Raw genomic sequence first — 25,387 nt, 5'->3', positions numbered from 1 at the left:
CTCCCCAAACCTCCTGTCTTAGGTTGGCTTTCTATTCACAGCTTGGTTTTGTTTCTTTGAATGCTGAACATCTTTTGATACATGGCAGTCCTAGAAGTTTTACTAAGCTGTGTAGTGCATGAACTACTACCTGATTTCCTAAGGCATTCTTATTTCCAAATTTATTCAGTCTTTCCTGCTACAATATTGGTCTCAGATCTTGTCTTGAGAGGATTACTTTCAATGATCTCTATGTCACTCTAAGCTACTGCCATCTCTGGCATTTTAATCATTGTGTAGATACAAACCACGGTTCTTACTTCAAATCTAAACCCCTGTATTTGAATGGATTCCTCTAGATTCCAAGGGTCGTTTGATTGGGTTGTAGCAATTTAGAATAGCCTATTTTTAATGTTTCCTGAATAAATCCATAATCCTTTAAAAAGAATTGGTAAACCTACCTTCCACTACAAAAAACATGCTGACCATCTTACAATAGAATGATGAGGGTTGGAAGGAACCCCCTGGTCTGTAATCCCCCTCCTGCTCGAAACAGGTCCAGCCTGGAGCACAGTACTGCCCCAGTTCTGCTCACATTGTGATTATCTCCAAGGATGGAAACTTTACAGCCCCTCTGGGCAACCTTTGCCCAACTTCACTCTGTTCCATATTTCCCCTTATACAAAGCCAAACATTTTTATATGCAGGTGCATTTTATTGCATATCCTTCCATCATGCACACTGGAGGAAACTTTGGTTTCTCCTCATTTAGACTTCCATATTACATAGCTGATTACAGCACTAAGCCCTCCTTATGCCTTCTCCAGCCTGAACAAAGGCAAGTTCCTGACCTAATGCAGCCCTTGGCACTTGTTTGGGAGTCAAAAGCTAAGCACTTCAGCATGTGCTGAACAGAGTGGAAGAAGCATCTCCCTCAGGCTCCTATGGCAGCCCAGGAGCCCCTCAGTCTTGTTTGCTGTAAGCTGTTGCTGGCTTATGGCAGCTTCAGCAGGAAGCCTGTGTCTTCTACAACATTGCATTCTAGACACTGCTCCAGCCTGTATCAATCCATGGGATTTACCAGTCCCAGACACTGGGCTTTGCACTTGATTTTTGTTGAATTTCATTAGGTTTCTCCAGGCTGTACACACACCTGTGAATGGTCACCCTTTTCCTCCTGCATCCTCTCAACTCATCATCAAATCACCATCAAATTTGCTGAGCCAGTCAGTCTTTGCTTAGTCTTCCAGACTGTCAATCAGGAATTAAGGGTATTGGCTCAGGCATTGATCCCATAGTCAAGCAGTCATACTGTGATCACCACACTACAAGCCTGATGGCCCAGCCAATTTTCCAGCAGCCTTATGACCTAGTTATCCAATCTAGAACTCACCAATTCATCTATGAAAGTACTAGGGAGACTACATCAAAGTCCTTGGTAAAGTCAAAATACAAATCCAGAAGTCTCCCCTTACCTACACAGCCATTCATCATACCTTAGTTACTGGTGCTACAGAAATTGCTTCTTTGTAAAAATTAATTTATACCTTCAGCAGCTGGTCTACCTTGCTTTTAAGTAACTCTAGGTGTTTAATGCCTTCACATATCATAAATACATATTTAAGTATAAAATTCTGTTTTCAAAACACATTGTGTTGTGATCAAATTTCCTAACTGTTGTTACTAAAATTAACCCATTAAAAGCCTTAAATGATAATGCCTTTAGTGATGTCCATATACACAATTTTAACCAATTTATTTGGAATAAAGAAATAGAGGAAAATTCTTACATGTTGCAAGTGTCACTGTGTTACTGCTGTGATTGTTAAAAATAATGGTGGTTTAAAGTTTGACACATTCACTCAAGACCTCAGTCCACAAGACACTTTGGCTTTTCTCTCACTCCTGTTCCCAAACCATCAGACAAAGCAATCTAACCCAGCTAGACCTGCTGTGCTGTGCCTACCCAGCCAGTGTGTTCTGAGCTGATCCTTATGTGCACAGTGACCTGGTTCCTGAGAGCTTACCTGGTTAAGACGTCTAGTAATCCCTGGGTGAGGGTGGGACCTCAAAGTATCCTGGAGAGAAGGTCAAATTAAAGTCTCCTGGGGCAGAAAGAGTACACTGTGGGTGGGGACACAGCCCTCAGCTGCCCTGTGCCTCTGTTCTCAGACTTCTTGTGATTCCAGGGCTCGTTCTGAGCTTTCTGAATGTGCTCACTCATTGAGAACAATTCTTCAGGCTGGTTACATGAATCTTGAAGCAGTTGTTCACAAAAACGGGTAACAAGAAAAATGGTTGCTGATTAAAACCTTTCCTGTTAATATTCAGTACACTCAGTGAGTTATGAATGCTAACCTAGGTCCAAGTCATTACTTAAATTAGTGGGTTTGCTATGAAATGTGTTTTCAATATGAATCTTAAAAAGGTAGCATTCAGTAAAAGATGAAGGCAAAATGAGCAGCTAAATTTAAATGCAGTTACAGTGCTCTTCTAAATTTGCTTCTTGATTAAATAATATCAGAAAATTCTGAATTCAGCCCACACCAAAGATGATAATTCACTGATTAGCTGATAGCATCAGTTACAACTTGAGACTTAAAAATAATCTCTTGCTCTAATATATATCAGACAAGTGAAATTAAAATTACTTTTTCTTCTTAGAATCAAGCTTCCCACTCTCCATCCTACTGTTCTACTCCCAGTCATTAAATCCTGCTGGATTATGCCCAGCATAATTGCAGTATTGGTGGGGCATTAGTTTGAGCAATTCCAACGTGACACACTACCCCTTTAAGATTACAATTCACAGCATTTCAGGACTGACTTATGGATGGCAATACTGGTTTATGCTGTATTAAAATAATGGTAATACATAACCCATGCTTTAAGCTTCTAAAGCAGTGCCTCTGTTACCCAGCAAGTGGTAGGGCTGTGGCATTTGGTTTGCAACTCATTGACACTCATGGAACAGAATTACTTGAACTGAGAAAACCATACCCTTTTTCATAATTCATGAGTAAAGGAAAATTAAAGTCCACCCCCTCCCTTCCTGGGAAAGTGATAGTTGCTCTAGTGAGCATTAAGTCTTGTGAAATGGTGAGTTAAGAGTGCAATAATTACTCCCTGTTTCACCCTGTCCCACCCTGTCCCTTGCATGAAGTCTGTGCTTTCCTGTGCAGCTGGTAAGCTACTTCAGATCACTAACCAGCAGAAACATTAAACATTTCCCCTTATGTAAGTTTTCAGTGTTTCAGGAACTGTACTGGCTCATTGAAGTCACACAAATGTCAAGAGCTGGCACTGGAGCAGCCAGAGAAGGTGACGGGGAGAACCTTGCAGAGGTGACACCACTTTTCCAGCAATAATCTGATTAACTCACCCCATAAAGATTTAGCTTGAGAAACCCATGAACTGATCTGAAATTCCTTGTTTGAAAAATGCAACATAAAATATTTTTAAGCATCAATCAAGACTAATGTGAGATAATTAAAGTATTTTCTAGTATATATTGACTAAATAACACAACTGACTTGGTCAGTGATGAGGATTAAGGCCAATTATTCTAAACTCTTCTGTCTCAAGTTAGGGTTTTACATGCTGATCTGTGAATAGCACAGACCACAATTACCGAGCATGCTAAAAGATGGGTTGGGCATGCTGTAGGCCAGGTTCTACCGTACTGTGCCTGCCTTCACATGCGGGTCACAATGTCTACTTAAAATCGTGCCACTTGTCATTCAGAAGAAATGTTTGAAAACATCTGCACACATCTGTGTTTCCCTAGGTCATGAAAAGCTCGGCGCACAGTTCAACCTACACGGTCAAAACTCTGAACTGGGCCAAAGCTGTGCCCTATCTCCCCCACCCCACCGGCCGGGCACTCCGCTGGGCAGGGCACGAACAGCCCGTCCAGCGCGGGCGGCTCCTCGGGGCCGGGGCAGGTGCCGGCGGAACCGGCCATAGCGGCTGCCCGTGGCGCCCGGCCTCGTCTTCCCTCTCGGCTTTCCCTGGGCAGCGGGAGAGCCGCGGGAACCGCGGAGAACACGGTGTCGGAGCCGGGCGTGGGGCGGCCTCAGCGCGCCGCTCCCTGGGCTCGGCCGGCCGCTCGCAGCCGTCACCCCGCGGGGATGCGAGCGGGACGGGCGGCGGCAATGGGGGAAGGCGGCGGGCGGCAGAGCCGGAGCGCTTGGCGCTGGAGCTGGGGCGGGAGAGGCGGAAGCAGTGAGTCCGGCGGGGGACGCGGCGAGGCCGGGCACGGCAGCAAGGCCGGGCACGGCGGCCGCCCCGGGAGCGGGCCCGCAGCACCGCCCGTGGGGGGCTCCCGCCGCCTCCCTGCGGCAAAATGGCGGCGGGCGCCGCGGGCGACGGGAGCGGGCTGGGCCCGGCTGGGCCCGGAGCCCCTCAGCGCGGCCCGGCTGGGCTGGGAGCGCCGCGGGCGCTGTGGGCACCGGGAAGGGCTGGCACGAGGGATGAGACAGGCACGGGGAGACCGAAGGAGCCGGATAAATAATGTCAGCCGAAAAGGAAGATGGGGCCGGCTGCCAGTGGGGTGGGGGAGAGAAGGAAGGAGGGTGAAAGAGACAAAATTCGGGGGGTTGAGACAATGAGAGTTTAATAACTAAAAAGGAATAACAACAACGAAAAGGAAACAAACCCCAGAAAAGCAACGGATGAAAAAAAACTCCAGGTGCTCACCACCAGCGGGCCAATGCCTTTCCCGAGGCAAAGCAGCCCCAGCAAGCCCCAACACCCTCGTTTTTATTTCTGAATATGACATGATATGGTTTGGGATATTCCTTTGGGCAGTGGGATCAGCTGCCCTGGCCGTGTTTCCTTCCAAATCCTTGTGCACCTCTCACTCGTGGGATGAGGAGCAGAAAAGGTCTTGACCCAAACAGTAACCAAAACATTACTGTGCTATCAACACAGTTTTCAGCAAAAATCTGAAACACAATACCATACCACCTACTATGGAGAGAATTAAATGTGTCCAAGGCAAGCACAGTACTTTGGAGGAAAAACAGAAGACTTTTAGATGGCTGCATGCCTTGCTGGGGTAGGACGACTAAAATGGACAATGTTCAGTTCATGAACACTGCTTTCCACAATATTGAGTAAAAGTGTAAAGCTGGATTTCACCCACCTCTAGTGTCAGTAAATATCTCTGAGACCTCTAGGTAAGGCATAACATCTCTGCATGCAGTTTGCAGGAATGAGGACTTGTTCCTGTTAGCAGCTTGCTAAAGCAGCAGTTGTTTCAGTGCTGTGATAATTGTTGGTGCTCATGCCTGGTGGGATTGTTTTTCCCCCAGTTTGTTTAGGAAGCTGCATGTTTTTCCCTGTATTAAACAACATGATTGCCTTTTGAGTGCTAATAAATGAAAACAGAAAATGTGAGAATCTCCTGTGCTGCCTTAATTCAGACCCTCAATATTTACATTCACATACCATTTTCAAGCATTCTTTTCATACATTTTGCCTGAACAATGTTCATTCATAAATGGAAAGGGAAAACGCAACACTAACAGAGACAAAATGGTGCCTTATCTATTCAAAATGGCACGAAAAGTAACTTGGACATACTTGCACCAACGTGTAAGCAAATGATCTTTAATAAATCTCCTGACTTAGTAGTGTCTCAGGGTAAGTAGATCAGTTATCCTCTGCCTGCAAGAATTCTTTTACCTGACACATGATCCTGATATTAATGGTGTTCAGGTAAAAAGTTACATTATGGTGACTTACTTATGGATAAAAGCAAAATATATATTTAATAAAAACCTTTATGGTGATGGCATGACAGTAAAAGACTTTCAGCTCCAGGTGGGTTCTATAACTATTTCCTTTTTGTGCAAATAGACAGTATTATTATTGTCTATTTCCCAGGAGCTGCTTATTCAGCTTAATTGCCAATGACCAGGCTCGTTTGACTTCTCCATCTAAACCAGTGGCATGTATAGTCAATGAATACAGAAGAGCTTTTTGAAGGTGTGATTCATCTGACCTACTTTGCCTGACTGTTCTAGCATGAGATGACTCACACCCTAGGAGGTGCCAGTTTCTCTCCCTTGGGTAGAAAGCAAGCTGAGGATGAGTGGCTTGCAGATAGATGTCTGCATTCCTTCACTGCCATTTCACCCTTGTCATCTTTTTACTGGCATATCTGATTATTGCACCAATTAGGCAGTTTGCTAACAGCCCACCTACCACTCTCATTTAGCAGTCAAGAAGAAGAGATTTTTACTTCACACAGTAAATTGAATCATCCATGTCCATAAGGGGTCTGTTCCTAATGTACCTACTGATTCTCGATGATTGTGGATGTAGTACTGTGAAATCTTTAATTTTTTTTTCCCCCAACTGTAATGAAAGTCAGCTCAAATCTGACTATTGTTGTGATCAAGATTCAGCACATGTTTTGATCAGGAAATGTCATGGCAAATGTTTCTGGGAGGGAGAGAGAAAGCATATAATTCTGCAGTGTACTTCTTATTAAACAAAGAGATCTTAAAGACATATTTATGCCTGTCGGTTATTTAGTAATGTTGATGGAATTGTATGCTACTTCAGCTTGTGAGATTTCATTTCCTGTGGCTTTCCTTGCCAGGAAATCTGCAGCATTTTCCCAGCACACTGCTGACTGCAAGTGTCAGGAGTCCATAGCTTTCAATTCTGTGTGTGCTCTTCCATGTGGTGCCCCTGCACTGTGCAATATTGTTTCTGCTTTGTTCATAGATTCTGAAGGAATCTGTGCATTTTATCTTCTACAGGACTCAGTAAAGATCTTCCATATTACAGAGCTGATGCCCTAGAGCTGATGACTTGCCCTGAGCTTCTCCTGACTTTTCTCCTGAGTTTCTCTCTTCACTATAGAAAATTGCTTCAGGCAGTCTTTTACCTGATACATCTTCCAGATATCCAGACCTGCAAAACATGCAGGAAAATGGTTTTCATCCTAAGTGGCTGCCATTGTCAAGTAAAATAATACCTGTAGACAGTCTTAAAAAGAAATCTAGCATTTTTTTCCTCTTTTGTAATTTCAATCAGAGCCTTCTTATCTGAACTGCACATTTTTTTTCTCATTTTCTTCACAAGAGCTATTTTGTTATACTTAGTGTGTAAGGATGTGGTTAGGTTCTAATGATTACTTACATGTGAGGTTTCAGGATTTACAGGTTTTCTTCTGTGATAACTGTAAATTGTCCATTGACATGGAGAAGATTTACAGGCCTTGAATAATCTAGTTATGTTTAACACGTGTGAAGTTGCAGGTAAAAAGTCCAGTGCAGTCCCTCTAAGCACAGACCAAGTCTCTTATGGGCAGGTAGGTAGCCATACACAGCTGCATTAAATTCATACTAACAGATAAATAGCATGACCTTCATCTCCTATCACAACTGGAAATAACTCCAGAAATGCAAAATACTCCAATACGTTAAACACCAGAAATACTTGCCAAGCCTCTCAAAGTGGTTTTTTTCTACATCCCTTCTCTGTCAGGTCACAGATTGCATTTTAGTGAGTATACTCTGCCTAAAATAGAGTAGTTTCACCCTGGATGCATTCTGGGTGCTAGTGGAGTATTACATGTTTAATAACAATTACATTTTTTTAAAAAACTGGTTTCTGTTGCCATATGGAAAGACTTTCTGTCAGTGTAGCAATTACAGTGTGACACATGACAATTTACCATTTCTGTGCATATATAAATCAGAACAAAATATAATTGGAATTTGGCTTCCAGTTTTGTTAATGGTGCAGAAAGAATAATAAAATCTAATAAATGAAATTTTGTATATAGTCTTGAAATGGTAATAGAAATTGAAAACTGGAAACACTAGATTTAAAGAACTCATTCTTCCTGTGTTTTTCCTCTACATCTGAGCACTTAGTTAAGATTTCTTTGCAAATGAAAACAATTTCATTTTGATACAGCTCAGCTCTGGTTACAGCTTTGACTGTTTCTAATTTTCAGTATTATTTCCTTTCAAAAAATCCCATTTTAGCACTCACTGTCATCATAATTTCCTCTTTTCCAAGCTCTGAGAAGTTGATAGAAATCTGCTTTGCAGAAACCTTATCTATTTGTGTTGAAATGATAGCAGCAATGTAGTAAGATTTTGTCTTTCTTGTTCCTAGCCATCTGCCTCTTTTATTTGGAGTGGGAGAAACCAGGCAGCAGCAATCAGATTTCCTTTGGTTTTCCTACATCTAAAGATTTTTGAGTCATGTTTCAAGGCTATCTTTGGCTGGGTTTCATCTTATCCTTTTTGTCTCTAGCAAGTTACCATTATTTTTTCCAATGTGCCCCCTGTCTAATTTAATATTGGTAAAGACAAATAAAGCAAGGAGGGCTTGGAAGCCTCACTTCTTCCTTGCCATTTAAGATGTCTGTCCTACTGTTCTCCAGTGTGTCTCTTTCACTGAAAAAAAACTTGGCTTACCTTAATTACTCTTTTTTATATTTCTTTAAAATTTCTGTTCTTCAACCCTCCTTATTCCAAGCTTACCTAGTCAACTCCCTATGGAGTTGGTTTGCTTCTGCGGCTTGCAGTTGAAATCTGTTGTTTCAAGCTGTGAAAAAGAAGGGTCACCAACTGAATGTGAGCACATGGAGTGCAAGAGGTGATGCAATTTCTCTGTCATCAGAGCTTTGATTTCTTAGAACTTAGATAATTACTTCTTGAAGAGCATTTCTCATGGACATGTTCAGAAAATGAGTATCTGTGTTGAAAATTAAAGCTCTCCTTTAAACATCCCTCCTCCCCACCCAGCCCCCCTTCCCAAATATTGCAACCTAATAATTTTGTCTCTTGCATGTTATAGTGAACTAGGCTAAGTTTCAAAGCCACCAGTCATTGTATTGGTATTGTAAAGCATTTCCCAAAGGGCCTTCTTTGTATGTGTTCTCAGTTCTTCAGGAATATCTCTATTTAGGCTATGAAAAATTGAGGTGTCCAAGAGCCATTGACTGTATTTTTGAAATATTTTTGGCCTTTCAAACTTAAGTTGAAAGGACAAAACCACAGATTGCCTCCACATTTTCATGCATTGTGTTTTGTGCACCTGTCCTGGTGTGGTCTGACTTCCTGAGACCTCACAGGCAGGAGCATTTCTCCATAGACATCTCCTCAAAGAACCAGGCTGTTAGCATGAATATGGTCAATAATTTATCAGTAATGCCCTCTTAATGTGATCAAGACCACAGGATTCATTGTAAGACACTAAACTACCACCTAGCCACTTTGAAGGATGAGAGTCACCCAGCACGTTGTCTGAAGCATGCCAGATGGGTTGTGCTCCCTTCTGCTTCTGCTCAGACCTTCCAAGGGAGAAAGAGCCTGGTTTCCATGGTACCTTTCAGCTTTCTGGCTGATCAGTGTACAGGATTAATCAATGGGCAGAAATATATTTTCCTAAAAAATGGTGGCTTCAACTCCTGTATTTTTTTAAACACTTATCTTACTTTAATTACTGGCTTTCATTTCTGATAGTCATAAAATATTGTTTTGATTGAATTTGATATGGGTGCAATTTAGGAAATTGCTATTAATCATTGAGCAGTAAGTCAAAATGAAGAATTAATTCAGAATTTCAAATAACACATCTCTCAGGCATATTCTTGTTTTAAGAAAACATAGTCATGGGACATCTTCTTTTAGATGAAAAATTAGGGTCAATGTCCCTTCTACATTTTTTAAATTCTGATGATTGGCTAGAAAATTATTGTGTTTTAGGCAATGTCTATCTTGGGTTTATTGTGGAAGTAATTTTATTCACTCAGTAGAAATGCTTCATTGTTTTAAAGGCACTGTATTAACCACAGAGAAAAATACATTTAAGAATGAACAAGATAATGTAACTACATAGGAATGACCAAGAGATATTTCTGAAAATATATTTGGTCTATTTTTTTTTTTTCTAATTTCAAGAATAGGACTAGTACAAGAGCCATTTGGCTATTGTATCAATTTATTGTCTTCTTTTAATACCACAGGCAGATGCTTGATAGCTCAATATTTGAACTGAGAAACACTGTAACAGAACTGGAAAAAAAGTCTTAACACTGTTGACAATGAAGGTAAGGAAATTACAACACTCTTGCTAAATGTTTCAGAAAGACAGAAAAATAGTACTTTTGGGAGGGTCCTACAGGGATTCAAATTTTTATTTAGAAATTTAAATTTTCACTTTTCAAATGTAACTATTATAACTGTGGTGCTTCACACGTGAAATTAAGAAATACTACATGTGGCCACGCTAGCTTTTTCGTTGTTAATTATTAATGAAACTATGAATAATATGAATTCACAGACTTGGTTAATATTCTGACCACAGTAAGCCTAGTGAAATTTTTTCCTTGATTTATATTTTCAAGCTCTTTTATATGCAAAGAAGCTTATTATGAGGATTACTAAGTGAAGACTTTCTCTGTTAGTTAAAAGGAATAGTTTTTAAAATTGCTTTTGCTTAAAATTACATGAACTAATCTGGGAAATATAATAATTCTGTATTTTTTTAAGGTAATTAATGGAAAACCAGATATGAGACACAAGCAGAATTGAACAAACAGCTGGAAAGGCAAATTAATATTCTCCGAGATAAGGTGGAGCTTATTCGTGGAAATCCAGCAGGTAGAAATGGATATTCCTAACTTTTTAAATAGAATTAGTGATGATTAGATTTGTTGAAATTATATCACCAAGTCACAATTTTCTGCTTATTTGTAGATAAACTGTCCGTTGTTCACACCTTTGATAAAATGCCTGTGGTAAGTACTGTGACATTTACTTGGCTTGACAACAAATCACAGTCTAGTTGGGAAACTCATATGGCCTCTGTTTTTTTATGAGAAAAAATAGCAGCAGCCTGGTCCAGAAGCCCAAACAATCAGTACAGCTGATGTTTTTATTGTTTCATATATGCAATTGCTTATAAAATATAGAGTAAAATTCTTACATAGGAAGTACATAAAACCTGAATTTTGGGAGGAGTTATGTAGTGGAATTTTTTCCTGGGTGAAGGTTTTATAATTGAATCTGCAGTAAGGCGTGCAAGATGGAATAGCTGGACTAGATTTGTGAATAAATGGGAAAACATTAAACCTTATGGAATAATTTAGTCTTTGACTACTCTCACAATAAAAAATGTCTTCAGTTGTGACCAAATGGAATTCCAGCTGTTTCAGTCTTCTTGTCCTGTCACTGGGCACTGTTGAGAAGAGCCTGGCTCCGTCTTCTTCATTCCTTCCCATCACATATTTTTACACATTGATAAGAACCCCTGGGCCTTCTCTTCCCCCGGCTGAACAGTTGCAGATCTCTCAGCTTTTCCTCATCTGTCAGGTGCACTGGTCTCTTAATCATCTTCATAGCCCTGTGTTGGACTTGCTCCAGGAAGTCCATATCATTCTTGTGCTGAAGAGTCAAGGACTGGACCAAGCACTGCAGATATCTCTCACAAGTGCTAAGGATAAGAGTTGGATTACCTCCCTTGACCTGCTGGCAACATCTTCCTAATGCAGCCAGGCAGCCACCCTTGCAGCAAGAGTGCATTGATTTCTAGGGGGCACCTTGCTCACCAGCACCCCAAAGTCATTGTCTCCCAGGCTCCTTCCCAACCAGCCAGCCCCAGGATATACTGATGCCTAGGATTATTTCTCCCCCAAGGGCAGGACTCCATTTCCACTCCACATGATTCCTCTCTGCCTATTTCTGCAGCTTCTTGAGGCCCCTCTGCATGGCAACACAATCCTTTGCTGTATCAGTCAATAAATCCCAGTTTTGTATCAGCTGTGATAAGCTAGATGAATAGTTGCAATAACATATTGCATAATAAAGTCACAGGAAAACTCCTCATTTTGCAGTAAATTTTTGCATCTTTCATTTTAAAAATTTTATTCCTTAATGCACTCATACTTCATATCCTTTATTTCAACACAGCATAAAATGTTTTCTTTTCTGCAATCTTGAGAAGAAAATGCCAAGGAAAAAACACCAGCAAATATTATGGGCATTTTGTCTTCTAAAGTAGTAAACTAAGTAAAAAAATCATTGTAAATTCAGACCTGCTTTTTCCTTAGCTTATTATCTGCTGAAATATTTGACAACTTTTCTGCTTCTTACCCACTTTTAGAAATAGGGAAGGTAGATAAAGATGTGACAATGCCTTGTACCATAAGCAGTGATAATGAAGATTATGAAGCAGGGCTGATATGATTTTTATTCCTGTTGCTTATACTTACAGAAGTGTTACCATCTGACTTTTTTTGGTGCTTCAGATTCTAAAGATTAATGGGAGTTTAATGACCCTCGAGGAGGTTGCATGCTCTTTTAGTGGGAAGGATTGTTATCTGCTGTAAACAGGGTGTGAATAATTAACTGCTTTTTCTGTTCTGATCCATGGCTTTCAAACAGTTGACATTTTTGCCAGTTTCAGTGTTGTCCTAGAGACCATGGTGTTTTGTAGGTAGGCAAAATTCTTTTCTTTAACAGCCAATTAAAAAGAGAACAAAATCTTCCCCATCCCATTTTCCTGTTTCACAGAGTTCATCTGAAAATACAACTGGGATTATGTTCAAAGAAAAGTCTTGAAGACAGAACACTGATCTAGAAAAGTTGCAGCAGACTCTGCTTTGAGCGATGTTATTCCAGTCAGCCTGTAAAGCACAGACTGGTGTGCATAGCTACAGTATCACAAGTATTTGTTTCCTTCCAATTGCCAGTACTCTCCTAACCAATCCAATTACACTTTGCCAGGCTCTCCAGGAGACATTACCAGCGAGATAATCTCCTTTCCCACCAATCCAGCTAAATGCTGCATTGCCTCCTCACCAATGAGCCATGGTCCTGAGAGGTTTGATTACTGTTCCCATGACAGGAAGAATGCCAGCCCAACTGAAAGGTTCATACTGCCAGGAGGAGTCTAGAAGAGAGCCTGAAGAATTGTAGGCTCACTTAGTGAAGCCTGGGAAAATCTGAAACTCCATAGCATCTGCATGCAGTTTCAAGTCCTTCCTTCATTCTTCCACCTTAGGGTTAACAAATCCTCCTGTTTGCTAACCAGAAAGGAAAGTGCTTTAAGGATTTAATGAAATGTTTCATTTTATCCTTGTTTTGATTTTGGGGAGATGGAAAGAGCAGAAAAATATTGAGGTATTATGACGACTTTGCTGTTTTTTGGTTTGGTTTGTTTTTATATTGTTTTTTTAACTGAAGCCACCAGAAAAGTCAGTGTTTATTTATAGATACTCTTGGAGAATAAAGAGCTGCTTTGCTTTTTATAGATATAATTTTAAAAGATAAAACACTGGTAAAAATACACAAGTAATTTTTTCTGGTGTTCAAGCATTTAGATTTGTTAAAATTCTTTTGGGGTTTTTGAGAGTTGTTCAGGGATTAGGAGAGAATGTTAGCTTCTTCACAGATGAGAACAGAAAGCAGATGTGAGTGGTAGAAAAACAAAGAGTTTTCAACCAGTCATCAGTGTACATTTGCTCAAACTAAAAATGCTGAGAGGGGGTATATAAAGAATTACGTGTGTGTCTGTAAAATCAAAAGTACACTGTGATATTCAGCTTTCAACTTGCCATTGCATATGAATAGGAAATATATTCCTATATGAAAATATACATCCTAAATATATTGCACAGGAAAGGTTCTTCACTGAAAGGCTTGTCAAGCACTGGAACAGGCTGCCCAGGGAACTAGATGAGTCACTGTCCCTGCAGGTATTTAAAAGACACATTGGGGCACTTGGCTAACTAACATGGATTAGTGTTGGACTTGGCACTGCTGGGTTAATGGGTGATCCCAAAAAGGTTGATTCTGTGATTGTGTGAAGCTCTGTGGAAAGATTGAAAAGTGGTTCTTTCAGCAAGATGATACAACTTCTAGAACGTGCAAGCAGTAGACAGTAGATTTTAAGCAATGTATTTAGAAAACAAAATATTATTTTCTCTGTTCCCAATAAACTTAGAATTATAATTAGGTTTATTAGAAGAACCTCTAACAATTCTTAATTTACTAAATAGTTTTCAGTTATCTCAAAGATATTAAAGAGATTTAGCTCCCTCAAACTAGTCATTTAAGGTCCTACTATAGTGAAAAGAGGGAGGAAAACATGTCTGTAGAGTAATTCAACCTATTTAGACATAGGTAGCATAAAATATTTTCTTGATATCAAGCACTACAGGGAAAATTTTAAAAAAATAGATTAGTCATCAGGGACCCTGGTAGTCAGCAAGCTATAAAAACCTGAATGAAAGAGAAGAATACAAATGCAAATTCTGGAGTGATGAACAAGGAAGCACAGAGGATTTTCTGTGTTGAAAAATTGCAGTAATTGTTGCAGATGGCTAGCACTATTTTTACTTTGCAATTACAATTGTACTGATGAATAATTTCTTTCTATTAAAAACATTATATATATACAGTTATCTTTCTGAAGTCCTTATACTAATATGGGATAATCCATTTTTGATTCAGAAAAATCATGTAGATGTAGGATAGCAATAAGTGCAGAACCAACACCTTAAACACAAAAATTCTTAGTGCCAGGGTTTAGAAAATAATTTTTGTGTACTGAGGGCAGATTTAAAATAACAGTGACAAGCACAAGGGAGTTCCAACAGTGAAAACTGTTTAGTCAGTAATTTCCTTTATGTCCCAATGAATAATACAAATGTCATACAGTATTTCAGAAATAATTACAGAATGAAAGCATTCTCTCTAAAGAATAACAAGATGCGAATTTTACTTGCTTCTTTTAAACAGGCTGCTTTCATGTGTTAGCATTTTTTCATAAAATGAGTTTTGGTAAAATGCATGTTCTCTGCTAAGCATAATTTCCCATATAAACAGAAAGAAAACTGTTCCTTTCTCTCTCACCATTTCTGCAAGAACAAGTCCCTAGATAGCAGCTTTAGTATGCAAATACTGGAAAGCGTGCTGCAAAATCAGAAGAGCACACTCCTGATAGCATTGCCTTAGCAACGCTCTAGTTAAGATTAGCCCAGGAACCAGGGCTTCTGTGATAAATCACAATTTTTTCATAATGTCCAGCACCACAAAGGAGAAAATTATGACATTAAGGGCCAGATACTTGCTTTGCAAAGCTGCCTTTCTATAAGGACAGTGACCACAGAACTGATAGCCTCACACAACCATGTCAGGGGTTTTGCTGTCAGTTTTAAACTATAAGCAGAATGTGTGGCTGTGTCTCTCTGGAGACATACGTGTTTGCAGTATGACAGGAAGGGAATCTTGGGTTTGTGAAAACATGCAGTGAAGACTTTGTATTTCAGTAGGCGTTGATAACTGCCTATGGGGAACATCAGCACTTATAATCACATAGGAAATGATTACAATTCTCCTAGCAAGTGACTCTTAAATGAACCCTGTTGCTCTTCCTGGGTTAAGCCATCTATGGAAAGAAGAAATCTAGAATCCTAGCTTTTCATGACACTTGGAAGTATTCTGGAGAAAGTTCTCCAAAGTTTTCTGGTCTGGCTGCCCTAAGCTGTTATCTTGCCTCCTCACAGACTTCCCCTTCTTACTCCTTTCATTTGACCTCAAATAAATTCTTTGAATACCTCCAAAAGACCTTTTTTTCTTTTCCTTGTCAAGTTGACATTAGTTGTTCCTCCTGGTGGCCTTGCTCAAACCAGGAGACTCAAATTTTTACTCAAATCCCTCTGTGGTGTGCAGCATACACTTTGTGTTTCAAAGAAAAGAAGCAGAGAAAAATCTTGGAATCGAGTGACATTCCTATCTGTCTGTTCTCAAGAATTCCTTGTAATTTATGGGGATTCTGGGATGTCTTTCAGAGAAAATGTGTAAGGAATCTAGCCTTTTTCAGGCTTACTAGGAGAAGATGCTGAGGGAGACATTTCTGAATCAGCAATGCCTTTTTCTGTCAATCTGAACCAGCACTGGAGGTCTAACTTTTAACTTCCCCTGCCAAGTCTGTGCATGACCCGTGTGAGCATTGTTTGGAGACCACTGAGATAAGGATTTAGGGAGTGAGCATCCCACCCCGATTACAGTGCACTGGAGCAGTTCCACTCCGGGTCTGGATTGGCATCTGAGGATGACGCTGACCACAAGGGGGCACTTGGCATTTAGACAAGTGCAGGGAGCCTTTCCTTGCCTGCTCTGATGCTTTTACAACATCCAAGTGCATGTTGCATGAGAAATAGGCTATGCTAAATAATTTTAAAGTATAATTCTTTATGTTATGTATGACTCGTGAACTTAATTGATACCAATCTAAAACCAATTTCCATTTCAGTAAAACTGAAGATGTATTATTTGGTTTTGCTACTAATGAGTTTAAAATGATGTTAAAGGATTCAGTTAAGTCATCTTATGAATGTCAACTCCTCATGTTGGAGGAAAGGGAGCTTATTTTCTAAACAAAACTTAATTTAATTAAAAATGTCAAGTAGAATGGGTTGCAAAAGGCTTCTTGTGTTGCTTTTTTTTTTTTTTTTTTCCAGCACAAGTGACAGATATATTGCTTCTGTTCTGAATCATGGACAAAAATTCAAGAGGCAGAAAATTGCCATAAGGATCATTAATCTACATGAGCAGGGCTCTGAAGAAAACAAGTTTGAGCTGCTTGATGATCCCATGGATTTGTCACCTTGTCTGTTGTGAAATGATTGTTAGAAATTGTCACCTCTGTTGCCACTGAGAGCAGGGCAAGGAAAAATCCAGAATGAGAGCAACTTGTGCGGGTGGCCTTAACATTCACTTGCAATATCTTTCCATATTTTCATTTTCCTGCAATATTAAGCCAAATGTGTAACTTCAGTCAAGTGAAAAGAAAACGTTGAGAAAAAAAGAACTGGAGAATTGGTGTTCCCTTTGTGAAACTCTGGCCTTTGTCATTGCTGGACACAAGATTAATGTGTCTTTCCTCTGAGAGTGAATCATGCTAAGCACTGCAAAATTCTTTTATATAAAGGAAGTATTCATTTAAAATCTCAGTGTGTCTTATAGCTTTTTACCAGCTTGCTCAGAGTGGTTTGACATGGATGATGTATTGAAAACTAAGGATCTTAAATTCAGGTTAAGTACCTTAGTCAGCTTATGTCTTTTTTTCAGGCATACAATGTCCTGCTATTCAAGGCTTAGTAGAAGAACTTGTAATGAATCTTTCTTAAAAAAAAAAAAAAAGTCAGGATTCAGTTAAACTACTTCTAAAAAGCTTTTCCAGAATTTATCATAGTGGTTCTTCCTGGAGTTTTGTTGACAGTTTTTGTTCTGGGGAAAATCTGCATAGCTGGGAAGCTCTTTCCAGTTCTCTTGAGCTCTCACTGGTCCTTGCTTTGTTTTCAGGCTTTTTTGTTATGTAAGAACTCTGTTACGAGTCGGTGTTAATGAATGCTTTAAGTTCTGTTTTCTGTGAACTTTTGTGTTGTTTTGCAGTATGAAGCACTAAGCTGATTATACAACCATGATCACAGAGAATTGAATCTGTTTTGGTGAGGTTGCTTTCTGCATGTTTCCCACAGAATTCAGGAAAGGCAAATCCAGCTCCTAATGATTTGGCTGATTTTATGTGCTGTTGTTTCTCACTTGATTTGTATTGATGTACAGCAGCTAAAACCTGCAAGGACTCTGCTAGTTCCCCAATAACTGCCTTGAAAGTAGGAGTGGGAGATCACTTACAACCAGTCCTGGCTAAAGTAGACCTCTAGAACCTCTCTGAAGTTTTTTTCCTTTAAAGTTTCTTAGTGTCTGGTTTTGAAATTGCATTCTATAGTGTTTGGGGACTTGGAGAGGTCTTTCAGTTGAGTAGGAACATCCGTGTCAGGAGATTTCCACAAGAACTTCAGTACTTCCATACTGAGCTCTGTGTCATCAATTGGGTTCATGGATGCAGGATTAGAAGTTCTCAGGCTGGGTTAACTGAGTAAGTTTCCTAGGTATTAGCTGTGAGAAAAAGGCAGTTAGATTTGGATTCAAACAGATTGCAATTAGGGATGGAAAACCAATAGCAAGTTGATAAGAAAAACTCAAGAAGTGACTCTGAAATCCTGCCTTTTCTCCAGAAATAGCCATGACCTTTCAGCCTTTCTCACTTTTTCCATCTCCCTCCATACAAATATTTGTATTTCTGACTCATTGACAGCCTGGCTTCAAAAATTGTCTCAGCACTGGTTAAGTATGGTGCTGGCAAGGGCATTCTAAGGCTGTTAGATATGAGAATGCAAGGTCTGTAGGAAATGTAACTCAAGCAGTTTATTTCTAGGTTAAATTTTAGGCTGTTAGATAGAAAAGGCTTTCTTGCCCAGGTTATATGTGTAGAGCATTCTTGCCATGTTGTGCCCTGTTGGAGGGATGACCACTGGAAGGTTTGTGTTGAGACTCTGTGAGGCTTTCAGCAGCAAACCAGGCAGCTCGATGCAGCAACAGCTCAGATGCTTCCCTGTTATTTGACAAAAGCAGTTGTGAAGAATGTGAGACATTGCATAAACTGCTTTATTAGCACTAAGATGTTCAATTCTGCCTGAAGTGCAATTGCAGCTCCAGTCCTACTTTGATTTTGGGCTTTACTTACCAATCTCTAAATTTTGAGTATTTTATAGGTTTCTTATTTCATAAGAGATTTGTAATCATGGGTTTATTACAATTTATGAGGTAGGTTTATTACAATTTATGAGATAACTGTATGCTTTTAGACACATTATCAACCCATTTCTGTCTGCTTGCTCATCAAAAGCAGCATAGTGCACAGTTTGTTTGCTTGCATTTGGATAACATCCTTGCTCCAGAGCTGAATGAATGCCCAGGCATCTACAGTGGACCAGCTGCATTGGCAGCAAAAAATAGACAGTGCTTCTGAAAGGACTAATGAAAAAAGATCTAAAAGTAGTTTACTTTTTAAGTGAAAGAACTCAAAGAAATTAGATGAGTACCATCACTGAGGAGATACCAAATTGCTCTGTTTTAAGTAACAGCTGCAACAGCAAGTCTTGCTGTCTTATATAACACTGATGGACAATCTAGTAAAGAAATAAATAGTGTGTTGTGGATTTACATAAAGCAAATCTGGGCAGCAGCATGAACTTTTGTATGTACTGTATTGGAGCTTACTGTGGTGATACAAAATATGTAGTAGGTGGTACAAAAGATGTACAAAATATGCTATCACATGGTTATAATCTTTAATGTGCAGTGAAGTCAAGGAGGCAAAAAAAATTCGTTTCCTATTTCAGTAGTGCTGAGGTCTTCTCTGTCTTGTTTAATTCTGTAGAGACACTGATGTGGAAATGAAATAGCACATGACCCTAGTGGAATTAAGACAAATCTTCTCTTTAATCTGCAGCTTACTTTTTCTCCTTGAATTGGCCAACATTGCCTGAATTGACTGTAGGAGCCTTCTGTATTTGGACAAAGATTTCATCTGCATCCAAGGTACTTCTGCTTTAATTAGGAAAAAAACTGGCAACTACCCCTCAATTCTTTTCATGTCTCCAGTATGCCAGTTGTAACAAATTAAAGGTAATGACAGTTCAATCAGGGGAAAAATACTCTTCAAAGATACAGCTCTTCTGTATCTTTTTTTTTTTTCCTTTTGAACGGTGGGAGGGGTTATTCTCTCTTGCAACATGTTTTAAAAGTATTGTGCCTTTTGCCATGCTCCTGCAAAATCTTGATTTTAACAGAAATTGTTCCTAGGGAAACCCTCATGAAACACAGTATTTTTAAAATTAAGAATAAAATTTGGAGCCAAATAAGTAACATGTTACGCAGAAAATTATGCAAAAGAATAAAAGTTGTAATAATCTGCAGTTGCTAGAAAAGACTGGAGACTTAAAACAGGCAGATGTCATTTTTTTACCAGCAGCAAGCATTCATAAACTCTCTGAGAAATAAACCATATATAGATACTGGTCTTCTGGGTCTGAGACTAGCATGATAAATTGGAAAAAAAAAAAATTCCCATGGAAAAAGAAGGGAAAATATTTGGAGAATTGTTATCTTGTTTCGGTGTTTACCAGAAAATCTGGTAAACAAAGGCCTAGCAAAGCATTAAGTCATGAGAAGAAATTGATTATTAAAGGAATGGTCAAGTAATCAGTATAGAAAGGAAAGGATTCATCTATTTTGACTAAGCAGGTGCTTGTGTTAGAAAAAAATCTGGAACAGATACTTATTTTACACAGGGGATCTGAGCAAACAAATGGAAGAACCTGATTGACCAGGAATGTAATAGCATTGATAGCAAAAACATGAAGGGATAACAAGTATTAAAGGTACACACTTGCCAGGAAAGAACAAAACAGAGATAGATGTGGTATGTAGCAGGTGTGAGAGACTTTGACAATGTTGTTGATTCTTTCTTCATTAGCTGTTTGGATGAATTCATCTTGAGAATGGATTGGAAAACAAAGTTTAGTCACAATAATACTGGGAAATAATATTGAAATGTACATTGAAACAATATGACTCTCTTAAATATTAGGGCACAAATGTTTACTTTTCAATATGTAGCTGTTTACCTCCTTGCTAGGGATTTTATTTCCTACTATAGGCAGTTACAGTCAGCTGAGTACAGAGATTTGTATCTAGATTTATTTGGTTGGCATCTTCAGTGGAATAACTGTCTAAGCAAAGAGTCTTGCAGATGTTTCAGTGCAAAGTAACCCATTACTGTTCTAGAAGGACATGTCTTGTGTAACCTATGTGTTATATCTGCCACACATGAATGTGTCTTGGACTCCTTAATGCAACTCAAATGCAACTGAGTTGAGCTCTTTAGCTGCTTAGCTGAATAAATCACTGCACATCATGGATTGTCTTCACTGTGACTCTTAGTAGGAGTTCTGTTCACTTTTGGACACTCAAATGTCAATACCCTCACCTCAGACTGAATCCCATCCAGTCAAATATACATGTAAATATAATATTTGGATGGATGAATTTGGATATAATATTATTAGGCTACTGACAGAAATTATATTGTATGTTAGACTTGTCAATAAAGACTAAAAACCAAGTGCTAACAATGAGGCACAAAACTCAATGGATAATTAACACATTTTATCAGAAAATAATAGACGAGAGGGACACAATACTATTTTGTATTTTTGAAATGTACAAGAACATTGCAAAAAAGCCTGTCAGATGAAATGATCATGAATTTATTCGCTTTAAATTAAACATGTATATATTGCCTGTGGTTTAAGTAAAGGCATAAACAATAAAATGCAGGACAGAGGAAAAATAGTAATGTCAACAAGTACTTGGAAGAAGGAATGACAACCAATTCCTAAGGAAAACTCAAGGAGCTGGATATGTTTAAAATGAGGGAAATGTGTAATCCATATCTGAAAGAACTGGCTTGTCACATCAGTGATCTGATAGCAAGTGGTTCTAATAAACATGTGCACATTGTGTGCACTGGGGAAAAGCACTTTGTTTCCCAATTTTAAGATAAAGAGAGGAATAGTTGTTGCAAAATAAAATTCAAATATGGATATATTAAAAGGGGCTCATGGCTGGCAAACCTGTTGACATACTGTAGTAAAACAAGAGATTTGTTGTCACAAGAATATAGTAATCTTGTTCACTGTGACCTCTGATAAAGATATCATGCCACTTGGGAAGTAACTGATTAATTTTGAGAAAATGAAAATGAGTAGATTTGTTAAATGAGTAAAGAGCTGGCAAATGGAACATGATAGCGGTGATTAGTGAAGGAGTCTGCTGGGAGAGTAAGAGCAAGCAGAGGTCCTCCAGGACCAGGTTTAGGATGAATCTTAATATTTAATGCATGACCTTGATACACAAAGTAGAATTAGATTGTGATATCTCTCTCTTGAAACCAATTATATAATATAATTGGGATCTGGATGTGATTTAGAAAGACAGTGAAGACTAGATTATTAAAAATGTGAGTAAAATTTAATAGTGTATACCAAAGGATTTAGAAAATAATAAAGAAATTATGTTATTTACTGTGAACTGATACAACTGCAGAGGAGCATCTGGGTATTCTAGCTGATGCCTTGTTGACTGTGAACCATTATTGTGCAACTGTGCAAAAGGAAAATGCAGTCCTGAAATATATATAGGTAGAGAAGTAGAATCACTGACATTGTTCAAGGTAGTGAGATGGCTCTTGGAGTATTGCATGCTGTAGGCCAGTTCTGTTCTCCAGCCATAAGAAGGTTGAGCTCCTACCTGGTATATGAAAAGTTGATTAGATGAAGGATGGTTAGATGAAAGGACAGCCTGCTGTGTGAAAGAACATTTTTCCAAGTTCAGCTTAATCATCTTAGTGAAATGAATGTGGAAAAAAGATGCTCATGTCTTCAGTTTATGCATGCTGGGGACAAACACCAGGGAGGAAGGAGAACAATTATCTTAAAATACATTTAAGTACAAGAACAAACAGGTGTAAACTGACCTTGAATAATCATAGAATCATAAAATGATCTGGATTGGAAGGGACCTTGAAGACCATTTATTTCCAACCCCCCTGCCATGGACAGGGACACCTTACACTAGATTGTTTTGCTCAGAGTCCCATCCAACCTTGAAGACTTTCAGGGGTGGGGCATATACAACTTCTCTGGGCACTGTATACCTGTGCCTCACCACCCTCACAGTAAAAAAAATTTCTTCGTAGTATATAATCTAAACTTGTCCTCTTTCAGTTGAAAGCCATTACTCCTTATCCTGTCACTATAAGTCCCTCTCCAGCTCTCTTGTAGGCCCTCTCCAGATACTGGAGGGTGCTAAAAGGTCTGCAGAGCCTTCCCTTGTCTGAACAATCCCAAATGTCTCAGCCTGTCTTCAGAGGAGAGGTGCTCCAGCCCTGTGATTTTTATGGTCCTTCCCTGGTCCTTCTGCTGCAATAGATCCACATCCTTATCTTGAGAGACCCAGAGCTGGATGCAGTATTTCAGGTGGGGTCTCAAGAGAGCAGAGCAGAGGAGGGCAGTCACTTCCCTCGACCTGTTGGCCACACTTCTTATGATGCAGCCCAGAATACAGTTGGCTTTCTGGACTCCAAGCCATATTGCCACATCATGCCAAGGTTTTCATCTACCAACTTCCCCAAATCCTCCTTCTAAAGAGTCCTCTCAATCCATTCTCTGAAAAGGAGACACATTCTCCCTAGACTTCCTATTATCACTAATGTACCTGCAGAAGCTTTTCATGTTGCCCTTGATATCCCTGGCTGTGTTTAATTCTGTCAGGGCTGTAGCTTTCCTAAACTGATCTCTGACTGTTTAAACAATCCCTGTATTTCATTCCAGGCTACCTCTCTTACCCTCTCTAGGCTTCCTTCTTGTGTTTGAATTTGTTCAGGAGCTACTTGTTCATCCACACAGGCCTTCTGGCATGTTTGCCCAAATTCCTCTTTGTTGTAATGCAGTGTTCCTGAACTTGGAGGGTGAAACTGTATGTTAGAGACTTCTTTGATAATGTCTCTACTGGATAGAATGAAACAATTAGGAATGGGATTATGAAAAGCAATTTCCTGTGTTGGAAGTAGAGGAACACCTGCTTGGGTGTATGTTTTACTTCCATTACACAGCAAGCAAAGATTTGGCCAGTGCCAGTAACCAAAATGGACTCTACTGCTGATACTCATTCCAGCTGTAGAGAAGGTAGATGCTGCACACCTAAGACAGTCTCCCCACAAAGTACTGCTTTTCTAGCCAAATTAGTATGAGTTACCTTTGATGTTCCATATGGCTCTTCAACCAGCCCAGCAGCTCTCTCAGCAAGTGGTTTGAAAATGGGTGTGCTGGTAAGATGTGAAATCTTCCTACTGAAAAAGACCCATCAGGGGGAATTTTGTTTAGAACAAAAGAGCAATTCTTTCTGGTCACCACAAGGTGACTTTGCTAAGATGCCAAGGAGCAGCAGTATGGAAAACTGTACCTGCATCATTTTAAAGCAGTGGAAATGTGTAATGCATAGCTGATAATTGTAGCATATAGTTAATTGTTTTGTCTCTGCATTGTTCCAGCCAGAACCATGAAAAAAATGCACAGGAACCAAAGAGAATGGCAAACATCATTATGCTTGAAGAATAAGGACTATGGTGATGAGATCTTTATAGAGAATGGAAATAATTGTAAAATAACCACAGGGTTCCTTAAAGAGAACTCTTAAACAGCTAGAAGAGGAGAAGACAAGTCTCCAGAATCAGCTAAAGGACTATCAACTTAGACTGGAACAAGAAGCACAGGTTTGTAATCACTCTATCCCTCTAGACTGTAAAAGCGGTTATGTTGTGTGACAAGCAGATATTGTGTGTGGAACGCACAATAGAATAATTGCACAAAATGTGCCACTGGATGAAGGCTCTGCTGTATATCTGAATCTTCTGTATCATTCAGCGTTTAGAATTTGTGCATAATGGTAGCCTGTATCTCGTTTTGACTGTAGGCTTACCACAAAGTTAATGATGAGCAGTGCATGTACCTCTCAGAGATCCTACAGGTAAGAAACGTGTGACTCAGTAACTTTTAATGCTTTCTTAATGTAACAACAGCATCTGTTAATGCCATTAGATCAGGGTGCTTTATAATTTCATTTGTATACCAAATACCTTGCAGAAGCTGTTTTTTAAAAATTTTAAGAGCTATAAATTGAAAGATTGTACAGTTTATTTGTATTAAATTTTTCTTTTCTTGCTTTTGTATTAATTGGAGTTTCAGTGTTCCCTAGCATAGTAGAGTACCCATAACTGAGAAAACTAAAGCAATTTTCTGATGCTTGGCCATCCATTAGTCACAAGACTGCTATGCAGTTGAATAGAACAGAAGCAAATTATCAGCAGTAGAGACACCCACCTTAAGTAGTAATTCCTTCTTTTCATATTTGTCCTTTTTTCTTTTAAAGACAAACTATCTGACCAGTTTGGAATACAATACAACACATATTTCTGTTAACTTTATAAAACAGGGATAAGACACCTTGTTTTAGTGAAATCACAGGTTAAATTTTATTGCTGCAAATTATGTAATACTTGAAGTTTTATACTACAAACTGGAGGAACCTCTAAAGGAATCTCTGAAGATTCATAGTAGTTCTTATTCTAGAAAAGCTCTAAATTCCTAAATAATGTAAAAGTAATAAATTACTTTTAGTAATGCTTAGTGTGATATTCAAGAATTGCTGCCACTGAGTCCCTTTCATAGCAAACTGGGGTAAAAGCCTGTAATTAGCACTGTGTTTGCACAGTGGGCAACTGATTATCTTACATGGTTCATTGCTACTTTGGGAAATCTAAAAGAAGTGCTTAAATGAACTTTCCAGCATGAAACCAGGAAAAAGCCTGGGAAATGCTCTTGATAACTGTTAATATCTCTACATTAGCAGTGAAACTGAGAACTTCTGGAGGAAGAAAGGAAATAAAAGCAGATTTTATT

General features: G+C 39.1%; 1 protein-coding gene across 1 annotated transcript in view; it reads left to right on the top strand.

The window, feature by feature from the left end:
* The first annotated feature begins 3,769 nt into the window (after nt 1-3,769).
* CCDC169 (coiled-coil domain containing 169) overlaps nt 3,770-25,387 on the top strand; it is a 43,609-nt gene continuing 21,991 nt past the window's right edge. Inside the window, 6 exon segments of the mRNA XM_056491648.1 lie at nt 3,770-4,203; nt 9,980-10,040; nt 10,042-10,063; nt 10,506-10,616; nt 10,713-10,753; nt 24,103-24,201. Of these exon segments, the coding sequence (XP_056347623.1) occupies nt 3,770-4,203; nt 9,980-10,040; nt 10,042-10,063; nt 10,506-10,616; nt 10,713-10,753; nt 24,103-24,201 (768 nt within the window).

Source organism: Oenanthe melanoleuca, chromosome 1 (genome assembly GCF_029582105.1).
Source record: "Oenanthe melanoleuca isolate GR-GAL-2019-014 chromosome 1, OMel1.0, whole genome shotgun sequence".
NCBI classification, from domain to species: domain Eukaryota; kingdom Metazoa; phylum Chordata; class Aves; order Passeriformes; family Muscicapidae; genus Oenanthe; species Oenanthe melanoleuca.
The sequence above is the reverse complement of the archived record's forward strand: the minus strand, read 5'-3'. Positions and strand labels throughout refer to the sequence as shown.